General features: G+C 33.3%; 1 protein-coding gene across 1 annotated transcript in view; it reads right to left on the bottom strand.

Moving 5' to 3' along the window:
- The window catches only part of LOC106464356 (protein white-like), a 99,419-nt gene that overhangs the window by 13,204 nt on the left and 70,304 nt on the right, over positions 1-15,911 (bottom strand). Inside the window, exons 14-16 of the mRNA XM_022392044.1 lie at positions 9,576-9,653; positions 6,116-6,221; positions 297-397 (exon numbers count right to left, since the gene is read on the bottom strand). Of these exons, the coding sequence (XP_022247752.1) occupies positions 297-397; positions 6,116-6,221; positions 9,576-9,653 (285 nt within the window). The remainder of the gene's footprint in view (positions 1-296; positions 398-6,115; positions 6,222-9,575; positions 9,654-15,911) is intronic.

The following is a 15,911-nucleotide window of genomic DNA, read 5'->3' as shown; positions in this document are numbered from 1 at the left end:
CCCCACCACTGTCTATGCTGTCCCAAATTTTGAACCGATAAACAAGACGAAAAGCAGTAAGTAAACATTAGACATCACCAATTTTTGAGCTGCTCTTGTTTGATCGAAAAATGAGATTTCAACTTGATTCTTATACACCAATGGCCCCAGTGTGCAGGGCGTATTTTCGCAGCAATGAGACCCGATCCAAGAATTCTAAAGTTCACAGTCCGGGCTCAATAACCACTAGGCCACGACCGGCCATATACAGTAATAAGAACATCAGAGAGAAGTATGATAACTAGATGAAGACTCACCTATGTTATCTACATACTGCCAGTAATTGATCAAAGAAGCTTCGTAGGCATAGTAGAACCAAGAAATGTACTTTATCCATCGTAGGACGATAGGCATTGACCTGGAAATCAATAGACGTTCATTATTGTAGGAAGAAAAACTTTCACTACTTACATATAGCAAAATTTGCAGCAAACGTGTCATGTTGTCTTTTTGCAGAATTAGATATTCGGAAATATAGTATACCTCATTGCCTACAGGTAGCATATAGGTCGGAATATTCCAAAAACATTAAATATAAAGTATTTATATTAAATATTTCTTAAACAAAAAAATAATAATAAAGTTTAAATTACAGTACATTTAAGAGAGGGGTACAATTTATTCAGTCAATCTAATAAACCAGTTTTATTGCAAATTAAAACAACAGGAGCATCTGTATTTTCAAATTCAAAGTGATTAGTCTCTGAATCTACAAGTATTAGGAAAAATATCTTCGCCAATATAATAAAGCTATGTAGGGCTGGCTACTGAACTTTGAAAAAAAAGGAATCAAACAAGATAGGGATGGAAGTGGACATATCACTTGATCCGGCTAATGATCACATAGCAGACTAAGCTGTTTAGACTTCACACGGAGAATAAAATCCCTACATTACTGGCTTCCCCACTTTGTCTGTCGAAAACTTCCTGTTTAAATAGAATCTCAGTTTTTTCATTATACCTTTCCTTTAGTTAACTTTAGAATACTACTTTTATGGCTATCTTACAATAGACTAACATTTTATGATTGGAAATTCTGGTTCTATTTGTTTTGCCAGATAAAAGAAAGATGATGATGAACATAAATAACAAATCTCGGTTTTGACTATCCGCTGGTTTTCGACTTTGGTATGCTCTGGATAGCTAAAAAGCGGCATACACACCAGAGGTAGAGCGACTATACCAGGTAGCTTTTCATATCTAGCTGTAGAGAAGGAAATCCGGGTGACTTTTGTATTGCTTTAATACGGCTGTCCGTTCCATCCCTACATATAGAGCGCTAGCACACTCTCCGATAGTGAATACTTTTGTTCAGTTCCTGGAGGCACATTTTTCAGTGAACATAATACTCAATTCTCTGACATGGTGTGTCTAAAAGCATTCCAGAGGTGTTGAATAGGGATGTAGGTCAGGATATCTTGGTGGTCAATCCATGACTTTCTCTTATTCAAGGTAATCATTAAAATCTTAACTGTATGACAGCAGAGAATTACCATGCAGCAGGACAAAATATGGACTGATCAAACACACTAAAGGCTCGTACACGTATCACTATGTCGCTACTTTATTCCTTGGGAGCAGAACGAAATGTGGACGTCACACTTTTCTCCCCATGTCAAAAATGAAGAATACTCAAAACAACGATGTTGATATAAATGTGTTGTTTACCTCTGGCTCTTGAGACACCTGCTGACTACTGGTAGAAGCATAAATGTCCTAGCGTGTCTGGACATGATTACAGCTAATGCAGTCATATGAATGATATTACTACTCCCTATATCAGTTAAATATGCGACATTACTTGGAAATTCCTAAAATAAGCCCTGCTATTGTATTCAATTAATGTCAGCATAATGTAAGCAATATAAAAATGTGTGGTCCAGGGAGAAGGTAGAAAGATACCAACATGAATACTCCTGGGACAATAGCAAAATTTGTGGTTGAGGAAGATAAGATAGAGAGATATCAACATGAATACTTCCAGTGCGATATAAAAATGCGTGGTCCAGGGAGAAGGTAGAAAGATACCAACATGAATACTCCTGGGACAATAGCAAAATTTGTGGTTGAGGAAGATAAGATAGAGAGATATCAACATGAATACTTCCAGTACGATAGAAAAATGTGTGATCCAGGAATAAGAGACACACATAGATATACCACAGGGATTCCTCTGGGACAATAGCAAAATGTGTGGTGCAGGGAAAGAGAGAGATATACCAGCATAAATATATACGGGTCACAGTAAAATGTGTGGCCAGGGAGAAGAGACATACATACCAGCGTTAATAGATCCGAGGGAATAGCAAAATATGTGTTCCAGAGAATGCTTAGCGTATCTTAGAATTGTTCACACATTGAAGTAATGCAAATATAGTAAAATATTCAATAACGTTCTTAGCTTGTCTTACAGTCACTCATAAGTAAAGTGTAAACTTTTAACCAAGTACTTAACATTTCCCACTATCAGTCAAAAGTCGACAAAGTGAAAAAATATAAAGCATTTAATAGAATAGCGTGTAAAGTATCTCTCAAGAAAAAAATGCAAATAAAGATATAACATATGTTCATAAAGTGCAAAAACAGTAAAACATTTAATAGAGTGCTTAGCATTTCCCGCAATTACCCAAAAGTCACCACAATAGAAAAATAGTAAAACATTTAACAAAGTGCTTAGTGTATCCCACAATTATTCACAAGTGGCACAATCCAAAGATTGTAAAACATATAAGAAAGTACTTAGGGCATTCCGATTATGTCGTGTGGCTACAGCACACTCAGCCAATGAGTTCTTCTCTAAGCTTATGTTGTAGGGGTGTTGTACAAATAGTCAGTGAGTTCTCCTTACTCACTCTTAATAACAGGGGAGTCATTTGGTGGGCCATTTTTTCGTAGTTTCTTCTTGTGCAATTTTACCTGTGCCATTTTTACTGGCCACCTCCAAAATCACTCAAACTTTGACGTAAAATTGATGCCACAATAGAAAAATAGTACAAAATTAATAGGGTGCTTAGAATATCTTATAATTACTGATAATTCGACATAGTAAACTGTTAGAATAACTATTAGAGTATTAACTTGTCTATTTGACTTTAGATCCATTCGTTTAAACTTAGCTTACAGGTAGGTTATAATCAGGCTAAATTCAATTTATTATTAATATTTGTCAAATTCTATATAATTAAAGATAAACTTAATTACTTTATATGAACATAAAGTAGTGACAAACAACTATATTTGATTCTCAAACGTTAGGCTTAACAGTGTTAGCAGTAGGCTACTGGTATTAAGTGTTGCGTATTTATTTCTAGGCTACAAATACAATAGTTAAGACTAGTGCAGGAGTTAAGTGTCCATAGTTTTTTAGGTGTGATGGATGCAATGAGTAGGATTTATTTGGGAACGAGGGACTAGTATGTACTTTTAACCTTTAGGGAAGCTAGTACTAGTGAAGATGTGGAATTTGTATGTAGAGCTTGTAAGTTGGAGGCTATCCCAATTAAAGTTGAAGCAATAGATAAAGATAAGTGTAAACTGTGGAAAATGGTAGCAGGATTTCAAATGGAGGTTAAGCTTTTACATCAAGGGATAAATCAGCTAACAGCGACTTTCGGGAAATTAGAAAAAGTACTATTGGAGTTAAAAGTAGTGGAGTTAATTTTAATAAGCCTATTCTATTGAGCTACAAAGTTTATCCCTTGGCTTGTGCAGATGAGGAACTATTGGAGGAAAGAAAAACAAAAGGGTCAGAGAAGGATATGGGTGATACACTTAAGGAGGTTATAGTTTTAGGTGATTGCTTGACAAAGCATGTGGATGATAAACTTAAGGACGTTATAGTTTTAGGTGATTCCTTGACAAAGCATGTGGATGATAAACTTAAGGACGTTATAGTTTTAGGTGATTCCTTGACAAAGCATGTGGATGATAAACTTAAGGACGTTATAGTTTTAGGTGATTCCTTGACAAAGCATGTGGATGATAAACTTAAGGACGTTATAGTTTTAGGTGATTCCTTGACAAAGCATGTGGATGATAAACTTAAGGAGGTTATAATTTTATGTGATTCCTTGACAAAGCATGTGGATGATAAACTTAAGGACGTTATAGTTTTAGGTGATTCCTTGACAAAGCATGTGGATGATAAACTTAAGGAGGTTATAATTTTATGTGATTCCTTGACAAAGCATGTGGATGATAAACTTAAGGAGGTTATAGTTTTAGGAGATTCCTTGACAAAGCATGTGGATGATAAACTTAAGGAGGTTATAGTTTTAGGTGATTCCTTGACAAAGCATTTGAATATGATAGTCTCTGAGGTACATAGGGAGAAAAGAATTAGATTATGCTACCCATGGGCACAGGTGGAGGATATAACAGACAGAGCAAGATATATAATAAAGGGGCTAGCAATGATGCAGTTTTGTGGTGCATGTAGGCGCTAATGATGTAGGGAAATGTAGATCAGAGGAGCTAATTAATAAGTACAAGGGGTTGCTAAAGGCATTTAAAGAAAAAAGCCATAACTTAATTGTGTCAGGGATAGTGCCGAGAATAATTGTGGGGATGAAATTATAAGTAGATGACTAGGGCTAAAGGCTAGGCTTAGGTTAATATGTAAGGATGAGCAGATTGGCTGGTTGGACTTGTGGGATCAGTTCAATGGGAGAAGGAAGCATTTTGGAATCGATGGTTTACATTTGAATAAGATAGGGGCTGGCTTGTTTGGAAGGACTATTAACTCAGCTATAAGAGAAGGACTAGACAGTGGTGAGGGCAAGGATAAACTAAATGCAAAAACAAAAAGATACAGAGAGATGTTTAGCATAAGAAATTAGTATAGAAGTAGTTATAAGGATAGGCTTAATTGTTAATTTTGTAATGCTAGAAGTATGAGTAATAAAATAGATGATTTTAGGCCACTGGTAGGAATGGAGGATTTTGATATAATGGGAATATCTGAAACATGGTTAAATGTAGATGATTTTGATGACAGAAATTTATTTGAAATGCAGGGTTATAGGTTATTTAATAGGGATAAGAGTACTAAAGAGAGAGGTAGGAGTAGCTTAATATGTAAAACGTGAGTTTCATCCTGTTGAAATTGAGGTTATCAAAGATAATAACAAGGAGAGTGAATACATTTGGGTTTCTATTAGCAGATATAAAGGGAACAGGCTTTTAGTGGGAACTTGTTACAGACCACCAGATGATACTGATGAAAGTAGTGAGAAACTTTACAGTGAGGTTAAGATTTCAGCTGTTAAAGAGGTCATAATTATGGGTGTTTTAATTTCAGACATATAGATTGATAAATGCTGAAGCCAAACCATGAGGGAGAAAGATTTTTTGAAACTGTTCAAGATGGTTTTCTTCACCAATTGGTCAAGGAATATACTAGAAATAATGCTATTTTTGATTTACTTGTAATACAGAAATGGTTGAGAGGGTCGAAATTGGGGAGCTTCTGGGTGCAAGTGATTATGGCTGTATTAGGTTTGATGTTTTACTGCATATGGAGATCAACAATAATGATATTCTGGTTACAAATTTCAAAAAAGCAAATTTTAAAGGGATGCCACAAAAATTATCTGTTGTGAATTGAGCAGCTGAGATATTTGGAGATATTCAAAATAAACATTCTTTATAGAAACAAATGGGTGGCTGCAAATAAAAAAACAGGTTTGCTCACAAAGGGTATAGGAGATAAAATTAAGGAAAAGCATCACAAGTTTAAGAAATTTTAATTGACTGATAGGATGGGATATTTAAAAGATTATGGAATATCAAGAAAGTTGGCCAAACAGGAAATTAAGACATCTAAAGGGATGTATGAAAAAAGGTTGGCTGAAAATGTAAAAAATCAACAGTAAGAATGGAAGTAGGACATTTGAGGGATGATAAACGGAGGCTTGATAAAGCAAATGAATGCACTATTCATATCCATAATGACCCAGTGCAGGTAATAAGACAACAAATCACTACCGTAAATTTACGCTTGCCATTGATGTTTTGAATAAATATTGACAAAAGTAATCAACTCAGAAAAGGTTTCTAAGTATGTTTATAAACTTACTCAATATTTAAGTAAAATCCCGAAAACAACTGCAGCGGAGTTATAAGGAGTGGAAGAACCACACTGGCTATTAATGAATTGTTCGTGACGCAAGCTATGACGTATCCTGCAAAACAAAATAGAATAACATTCTATTCTAATTAACTAAATGCATGTTTTATGAGAAACTATGACTAGTTAGTCTTGTTATATTGCATTGCCACTACTACTTCAAATAACAATATAAATAAAGTTGACATTATTGGCAAAAATATGTACTTTTGTGATGTATTTTTGATATATTAAACCTAAGTTAAACGCTAAATACTCAGTTCCAGTCAATATCAAAATAATATATTATATACAATAATAGTTTTGTACTTTAGGGCTTCAGACAAAACCTAATGGGCACTATTAGTTTTTAATCGCTAATTTCCCTTGTCTAATAAAAATGTAAAATTTTCCATGTACAAACCAAACAAAATTCAAATAGTATGTGAAGTTATACCATTTAATACTTAAATCTAGAATGGTAATAAAGTACAGGATAATTCTGTATCTCTCATAAACGTACATAGGAGCAAGGCCAGAGGGCGCTCGACTCGAATCTGCGGGTCGTGGGTTCGAATCCCCGTCACACCAAACATGCTTTCAGTCGTGGAGGCGTTATAATGTGACGATCAATCCCATTATTCGTTGGTAAAAGAACGGTTGGCGGTAGGTGGTGATGACTAGTTGCCTTCCCTCTAGTCTTACACTACTAAATTAGGAACGGCTAGCGCAGATAGCCCTAGCGTAACTTTGCGCGAAATTCATAACAAACTGAACTAAACGTGCATAATCGAGACGTCGGGGAATAAACTTCAATTTATACCTTCACTCAATGTTGCTTTAGTGCATTTTTGACATATCTGTTTATTTATTTGCCAGATTAGAGATTTACACCTTTATATTTTTGACATACCTGTTTATTGATTCCCGGATTAGAGGTTTATACCTTCACTTAACCCTATAGTTACGGGTAATGGTCACAGGACGTGTCATCATCTTTGTAGTCTCACATTCAAAATTTTATTAAACTACTATGTTATGAATGTATGGCAATAAGTTTGGCATTAACATGTAGATTATAATTGAAATTTTAGTGTTATATATCAATCAATTTCTTAATTTAAAAAATGAATATAAAAAAAAATTCCTAAATATCGATTCTTGTGTGTCACGTGGTATGTTGAATGCAGCTTTGGTTTATAGTTTGTTTTTGTTTTGGAAGTAGAAACTCAAATTACCGATATTGACAAGCTAGAATGTAAAATAAGAACCTATTATATTTTCTATTTACTGAGATATCACTATATTTAGTAAATCAAACACAGTGGCTCCGCCCACCACTTCCATTTTGGGAAATATTTGTTTACGTACATCCACTTCATTGTATTACGTGCTTATAACCAATCGAAAGACTGAATTTATTTGTAAATATTAATAATATATATATATGTAATGCATTATAACCGAAATGTGATTGTATTTTACAAAATATTAGTCCATTAGATCAAAGTTAAGACAGTTGCACTTCGTAAAGGATGGTTTTAACTGTGCCACTATTTTAATCATTCTTTATAAACTTAATATTTTGTAATTTTCCATGAACGTGCTCTTTCTTACTGCTGGGTCTTTTATAAATATTTTCTTAGCCAGTTAACAAAAAACATATTGTCATTACTTTATATATTCGTTATTAACATTAGTTTTAGTATTTTGTATATTACCGATCTATCATTTGTTGTTGGTGTGTTGACCAAACTGTTGTTAAGGAATAGTACCGAATTGCATTTGATTTATTTATGAGGTTCATTTTTGAGGGATACCCTACAAAATTTATCCCGGGTCCCCCAAGTCTTTAATTCAGCCTTATCAATTACAGTTTAGTAAACAGATTGTATATTTTGACCAGCTATTTATCAGAACATATCATTACTGTTTGCCAGACACACACAAAAAGACGATTGTTGTTAAACTTTGAATATTGTTTGATTTTATTATATTTGATTTCAGTTTCACGTTACAAATCATTAACTTTCATGTACTATTCCCCATTTTTATTGCAACGTTGATTTGTGAAGTTCGGTATTTCTACCTTCAGCAAACACAAATTGAATTATTTTGTTTCTAGTTCCTTCGCGAAAATGTGAAACAAACAACAAATATGTTCTTGTAGGCTCGAATCGCGAACCTAGATGTTACAAAACGACCGAATCAAACAGTTGCAGCGTTAATTGGTAATATTTATAAAGATCAAAGCACCAACAAGAATGTTATGTTGTCTTTACTTCTACGAAACTGCGATGATCTCCCAGTGGCTCAGCGGTAAGTGCTTAGAATGCTAAAAGTCAGTGATATCTCTGTATTGGGCAGAGCACAGATAGCCCTTTATGGCAAAGCAAACGCCAAAAATACTATGCGATGTGGAAAGTTCTAAAATATACAAAACATGTTTTATGCTTCTTTATTTCGACACTCGTGCTGATAAATTTGGATATCACAGATAAAGTGTGAGTGTATAAAAAATAACATTATCTTTAAATGCACATATTATTTTGTTACATAAACAAGACCCTAATATTAAAGCGATTACGCAACCGGACATTTTAAAAATAATTTCATGTTTCTTAATTGTTTTTTCCTTTTTATTACATTCTAGGTGAAGTAAAAGTTATGTTTGTTAATTGTATTTTTTACATTACAATCAAGTAAAAGTTATGTTTGTTAATTGTATTTTTTACATTACAATCAAGTAAAAGTTACGTTTGTTAATTGTATTTTTTACATTACGATCAAGTAAAAGTTATGTTTGTTAATTGTATTTTCTTTTCTTATCTTTCATTTTTTTGCATTCTAGATCAAATAAAAGTTCTCTTTATTAATTATTTTCTTACCTTTCTTTTTTATCTAATAAGCCAAGTAGAAGTTTCGTTTGTTTATTGTCGTTTCTTACTTTTTTCACATACTAGGATAAGTTATTAATTGATTTTTCTTTTTACATATACTGGGTGAAATATAAATTTATTTTGTTAATTATCTTTTATTTTCTTTCGTTTTATTTTTTCTTTTACATTTAAGATCAAGGAGAAGTCCTATTTATTACTTGCCATTGTGTTTTAATTATTTCATACTTCGTATTAAATTCGCTCACTTTCAAAAAATCCGCGCATTCTTGATATTTGCCAAATTATTCGTCTGCATGAGGTGTAATATATAAGAAGCGTGTAACTAACTACCTTGTAGAATGACATAAAAACGAGCAAATACTTTTCATGGTGATAAAAAAAGTTTGTAACTACCTTATAGAATGAAATAAAAAATTGCATAACTACTTTTCAAAATGATAAGAAGTTTGTAACTACTTTTCAGAATTAAGTTGAATCAGTATTTGTACTTTTGAAACGGGAACTTTTATAAGTTGTTAAATTAAACTTACCAGTAGACACTACGGCGTTACACAGAAAGATCTTTATAAGGATAGAGACGAAACACGAGGAAATATTATGGTACAAACCTGTGAATGAGAGATGTGTTGTATACATACAAACAGATTATAACTAACTAATATATAAAAGTTTATTAACCATTTGTTGTTTTTAATTTGAATTACTAATGGATTTATCTTTTTAAAAGTAAAGACCTTACAATATATATATATATATATTACTCTACAGAACATCTTTTTTCCTTAAATCTTGTAACACCTTCATTAATGAAAACATGCAGTGTACCAGTGAATGTTATTAACATGAAAAGTAGTGCTACATTTTCTGCAAGCAGTTTCATAACGTCTATGAACAGAATAAACTTATCAAAAACAATAGATTTCATATTTATATTTCAGAGCCCATTATTCACTTTGTGCTTTGTATATTCTAGGCTCGTCATAATGAATTTGAAAATCACTACACTTTAAATATTTACAAATATTAATATAAACAAATACACGCAAATAAAAACAGAAAAAGTAAAGACTATGACTCTTATTCAATTACCTTGACTTCTAAACTTGATCCATACATAATCACGATCAACTAATCTGCTATATATATAATATCGTATTGGCCCGATTATAGGGTGATCTCGATAATAAGGCGTTTCCATTTTCAGATACCAGGAAAAATAAAAATAATTGAGTGTCATAACGTCCTTTCTTAGGTCCGCAAAATCAAACTATAGCTGAACAGCCTGCAAATGGATTAGTTGCAAGAATTAGCGATGACCTTGAGCAAACATCTGGCGCGCAGTGTAGACCGATGCTATCTGGACATTGAGAAATGCGACAGGCTAGAGTAGAGGGAAGGGGCCTGTGGTCGGCCGCGATTATAAGGCGACCATTAATTTTACAATCTAATTATTAATCAAAATACATCGTCTCATAATCGAGCTAATACGGTATATAAAGCTATGTTTGTGTCTATTTATTCTCACCTTTCAGCCATTTGTTCCTTACGGGTTTCCACATTTCTTGATCAATCAGCACCAAATGTGACACAGTAATAGAAGATGACATGAGGAAGGTTATGAAGGAGGTGGGGTTTGACCTCCCATCTTCTATATAAATAAATGTAAATACGTGTGTGTGTTTGTGTGTGTATCTGTTCTTTATATGTTTCCACATTTCTTGATCAATCAGCACCCAACTTGACACAGTGATACAGGATGACATGAGGAAGGTCATAAAGGGGGGTTGAATCCCCATCCAGTTTCATTTTGATATAATTCTTGAAAACAAGTATGTCTTTCTTTTCAGTATTGGTACTTTTACGTAGTTTTATTCCACCTTTAATCTTTAAGAAAAAAATAAAAGCACAATTTTGCAGATGGGTACTCCAACTGGTATGTACATAAATCTCTTTATTTTGAAATATTTAATTTTTTGTGGTCACATATCGTTGCATTCTTTAATATTTTTTTAACTTACACATGCTTTTAAAAACTGAACTCTCTGATGATGAACATTCAGTATTAAGGTATTTCAAACCTGATTAGCACTCTGTATGACATGTGGGCTAAATCTCCAGACTTAGAATTGCTTATCATACAAAAGATGATCAGTCTGAAGTATTCACTCTTACCTGACTAGCAGAATTAATTGTTACTGTTACAAGTACACAAAACTGAAATTGTGAAGTGTCATATCGTGACTCAAACCTTGTATTTTCCGATCCTTAGCTTGGCCAGCTAACCACTAAACCTCTCCCGACTATTTCTTTGCTAATTCATATCTAATTGAATGTTTTATTGTTATACAAGTAAAGTGTTGTTGTTTTCTTTCGTAAAATGTGTCAGTGATGGGATATTTGAAGAATCATAGAAAATCAAGATAGTTGGTCATACAGGAAATTAGGAAATCAAAAAAGAATATGATAAAAAGTTGGCTGAAAATGTAAACAATAATAGAAATGATTTTTTCAGACACATTAAGGGTAAGAAAAATGTTAAGATGGGAGTAAGGCCTTAGTGGGATGATATCTGGTTATTATGGGATAGCTAGGTTAATAATAATGAAGTTTTAAGCAGTATTCCTCATTTTGAATCGCTGTTAGATGGAAACAAGGTAGAAGACGAAAGGCAGAAGACTTTCGAAATGCCGTCCTCTACATTTGTAGGTTTCTACAACCAGCAGTTGCTGTCCATTTGAAACTTAGATTCATTAAGAATAATTTTAACAGTGTTACAGAAGAAAAATACCTTGATGTTCTGATTGATCCGTATCTTAAGCCATCAAAGCAAATAGGAGTTTAAACTGTACCTACAGAAATATTGGATACAAGTCTAAAGAGGTTATAATGTCAATGTATAAGTCTTTGATTAGACCACACATGGAGTACTGTGTTCAGTCTTGGGTTCCTTACCTTAGAAAGGACATTGAATTGTTGGAAAGGGTTCAAGGGGAGGCTATTAGGACGATATCTTGGATGGGAAGGTTGTTATACGAGAATATGTTAAGATGTCTGAACACGTTTTCTCTTGTAAAAAAGAAGAGTTAGAGGGAATCTGATCAAGGTGTTTAAGGTAATTGATAGTGTTAATTCATCATCTTTTTTGTATTTAATGGTGAGACTGGGACACAAATACAGAGGGAATCTGATCGAGGTGTTTAAGGTAATTGATAGTGTTAATTCATCATCTTTTTTGTATTTAATGGTGAGACTGGGACACAAATACAAATTTTTGTAGGGTAGAAGTCATCTTCAGCTGAGTTTGCTTTATTTTTCTGACACGGTGATTAGCCTTTGGGACAGGTTGCCTTCAGATGTGGTAGCAATTAATTTAAAGGAGTTTAAAGGAAAGCTTGATAAATATTTGAATGATAAGGGGGTGGCTCTGAATTCTTCAGTATTTAGTTTAATTTAGTGTATAGAATGGCCTAGATGGACCAAAAGGTTCCTTGCTATTTCAATATCAGTTATTTCAACTTAACTTATATATATATATATATAATTTTTTGAAACAATTATTATGATTGAGTATCAATCCACGCCGACAATAAACCAAATTTTGAGTTGGAACGAGAATTCCCCAGAATAATAAGATTGCAGTTTGAATCTGTGAAACGTTTATTACAATATATGGTTTGGAGCCAATCCAATAAACATCACAAGTGTTTGAATATTGGTCATCCTTCTGGGATGTTTGGAATTTAGTACTATACTGTACAAGCATACAAAGATAACTGCCCTCTTTATCGAGTGCCCATATAGAGAATGTAGAGAACGAGAATAAAGTTGCTGCCCTTAATTCGGAATATTAAGGTGCCCATTGTTGCAAGATCTATTTTGGTTACAAATAGTAGAAAAAAGAAAGAGACTGAAAAAGTCTGCCCTCAGTGGCATGGTGCTCATTGTTTTCCAACATTCGTGACAATATATTTATTGTCCTTACACTATGAGCACATGTGTACACACACCACATTCGTTTATATATATATATATGCACAAGCTGAGGTACCCGTCCTTGGTCCGGGCTATGAACTTAAAATATGTGAGGTGGATGCTATGATAAATGACACAGAAATCCTAATTTTCAAACGATTTACTATAGCATAATATAAATGTATGTGTGTTTCTGTGTCTGTTATGTAACTATTCGTAAGTCACTGGGCCAATGTGAACCAAACTTTGTGGAATGATAGTTTAGAACAAAGGGTACGCTAATGGATGGTCACAACTCCTCCACCCCCATTATTGCCGTTATTGAGCATTTATTATATCTGATGTAAGTTAACATTAACTACATTTATGGATGGCATCATGTCTTTACACAAAAAAACTTGATTAAACTTCTTATAACACAAAATACCCACAGTGTGGGGAGGGCACAAAAACGTCTTATATATCTCAAAGAGTGCACTAGCACTGTACGTGGAAGAATGCAATGAAACAAAATGGCCGTCATTATTGCAATAATACATAAACTCAGCTGAAGTTTGTACTCCAATAGCCACAAAACGGCTGATATGAAGAGCTGTTTCTTGAGTTATACCCAATTCTTAATTTGGCCCGTGTTCTTTCAACTTCGGCCCGTAAGACACTTCTGTGGCCAGCGACTGTCAATTCATTAATTATGTGAAACACTGTGAAAGGACATTAAGAGCTCTGTGTTGAAAGCAGGTAACAGAAAGCACACCTACTACCACTAGTTAGGAATTTTGTGTTATTTATCATAGCATCCACCCCCACATTTTTTAAAGTTTATAACCCGGGTAAAGGATGTGTATCTCAGCTTGTAGTACATAAGTTTATAATCTGGTGCCAAGTAATGAATATTACTCTGATTAATCTGAATGGTACTTATTATTGTTGTTATTATCGATTTTAAATGCTCGCCCTTTCAGCCATGGGGGCGTTATATTGTGACGGTCAATCCCACTATTCGTTGGTAAAAGAGTAGCTCAAGAGTTGGTGGTGGATTGTGATGACTAGCTAGCCTTACACTGCTAAATTAGGGACGGCTAGCGTAGATAGCCCTCGTGTAGCTTTGCGCGAAATTCATAACAAACAAATAAAATCAAAATTCTTATGTAATAAATACATCTCAGCAACAATATCTTAACAAAAATATTAATGAATTTTATGTTATTTCTAATCCATAAACAGCGTAATCTTATAAGTAAAACACATAGATAATTATTATTATATATTATTTAACCTATTGACTGTGCTACTCTAAATGCATGCGGAATTTTTGCAAGCCATACACTATATACCTCACTTGCATTCAATTGCCGAAGGCAAACAGTACCCTATATGGTGATTCAGCAGTGAATAGGTTAATACCCTTAAAAATAACATACAAATAAAACACAACTAAATACTTATGAAATTCACAAATTATTTACATAAAATTCAAATTTGACCCAACATCAGGTATGCATATTGAACTGGACATATTATGTGATCAAATAAAACAAGCCTACTTTAATTTCAACATAATATAAACAATAATAATAGCGAGAATAGCACTTTACGTAGTCAGAATTCAATATATATATATATATATTTAAAAAGAAACCGACAAGGGAAATTTTATAGTGTTAATGTCAAATAAGTTTTATGATACAATGGTTGTGGAGATAATACAACTTATAATTAACCTGAGGGAAAAGATTATGAAAATGATGTATTAGAAATGTTAAATTTTTCACTCAAAAATATAAGAATCAACTTAATAGAGTGGAAATAGATTATTTAATTAATTTTATGCTTTACCAAAAATACGTAAATGTCAAGAAATTAGTAATGCTTGTTCTAATTTGAATAATGATTATGTACAGCTTGCTGAACCTTCTTGTTGCCCTAGTAGACCTATTGTTTCAGGACGTCAAAGTTCCACACACCATATTAGTTATTCTGTGGATGAATTGTTAAAACCGTTATTCCAAGAGTTAAAAGTCACGTATGGATGATAGTAGTTAAGATGTTAGTCTGGCGGCAGAAGTGAACAAAAATTACCTTGAAACAATTTCGACAATATCTCACTCATAAGGATACGTCATCAACACCAGGGGGCAAGTTGCTAGGTGATAAAATAGGATTACGTCGTGAACACCATAACCCAATTTCAACGATGTAGCATGAATCAATCGAATATATATATAGTAGGTAATGACAGGTTCTCGCGACATAATGCCTAAACATGCACTGCACGAGGGCATGACCATATTTCGACAAGTTAAAATATATAATCATAGTATGTGGTGATGTGACACCAGATAATTCTAGAAAGTAAAAGCCGGAAATGTTGTTGGATAGTAATTATAGGCGTGATTTTAAAAAAGAACAGTTGTATAAGTATGAAATAAAAATGAAAGTCTGTTTTATAGAGTATACTTTTAGGCAATTAAATGTGCTATAAAAACTCTTGAGAATCTCATTGCATCACACAGTGGCACAACGGTATGTCTGCGGACTTACAACGCTATAATCCGGGTGGGCAGAGCACAGATAGCCCACTGTGCTTAATTACAAACAAACACACGATGTGATGACTAAACATGCACTGCCTGAGCACATAAGCCAATTTTCAAAAGCTAGCTTTGTAAAAATGTATAAAATTAAGAAACTGTAATCTATATCATTACGACAAATAAAAATATTTTCATGAGATTTGTTTTGTTTCATCCTGTAATCTACAAACAATATTGTTATGATTTAAGAAGATTAATATAATCTACATAACGTAAATTATTCTGACAATTATCTTCATGTTTTAAAAACTTTATTATTCTTCATACAATAAGGATTTTGATTTATATTATGGCGAATGT

Source organism: Limulus polyphemus, unplaced genomic scaffold (assembly GCF_000517525.1).
Source record: "Limulus polyphemus unplaced genomic scaffold, Limulus_polyphemus-2.1.2 Scaffold1626, whole genome shotgun sequence".
Classification (NCBI taxonomy): Eukaryota; Metazoa; Arthropoda; class Merostomata; order Xiphosura; family Limulidae; genus Limulus; species Limulus polyphemus.
Note: the sequence above shows the minus strand (reverse complement) of the source record. Positions and strands in the feature narration are given on the sequence as shown.